The following is a 438-nucleotide window of genomic DNA, read 5'->3' on the forward strand; positions in this document are numbered from 1 at the left end:
CCTGACTTTCCTTTTATCTCTAGTGACGAGTTTATTTGTTGTGTTAAACTAACAAATCCACATAACGTTTTATACTCCTCTTCATTAACGATGCTTCCTCCTGCAGCAGTCGCAAGAGCCAAAGACATACCCACAATTAATCCCAGTGACTCCTTCCACATTTTCATTAACATTCCTTCAATTACCTTCCTTAAAGGAGAACACAAACAACGAAAAAACAAGTCATATGCCTCCAGCTTCACTTTCAAATAAACTGTGTAACCCACTCAGCAACACTTTTACCTGGAAAACCTCCTTTTATTTTCGGTGCACTAAACTGAATTGAATTGAGGAGAACTGCATCTCTTGAGGAGTATGTGTCCCATTTCCTTTTTTTTTCGGTATTACATACAGTGGGAAATACGCCATTAACACGTTAATGCACATACACCAAACATA

General features: G+C 38.1%; 1 pseudogene across 1 annotated transcript in view; it reads right to left on the bottom strand.

Annotated features, from left to right (window-relative positions):
• TEOVI_000203900:pseudogene overlaps positions 1 to 161 on the bottom strand; it is a 1,000-nt pseudogene extending 839 nt beyond the window's left edge. The window contains exon 1 of the mRNA in view: positions 1 to 161. This exon is cut by the window's left edge and continues 13 nt beyond it. Within this exon, the coding sequence occupies positions 1 to 161 (161 nt within the window).
• Positions 162 to 438: the final 277 nt, after the last annotated feature.

Source organism: Trypanosoma equiperdum (assembly GCF_001457755.1).
Source record: "Trypanosoma equiperdum strain OVI genome assembly, contig: ctg_48, whole genome shotgun sequence".
NCBI classification, from domain to species: Eukaryota; Euglenozoa; class Kinetoplastea; order Trypanosomatida; family Trypanosomatidae; genus Trypanosoma; species Trypanosoma equiperdum.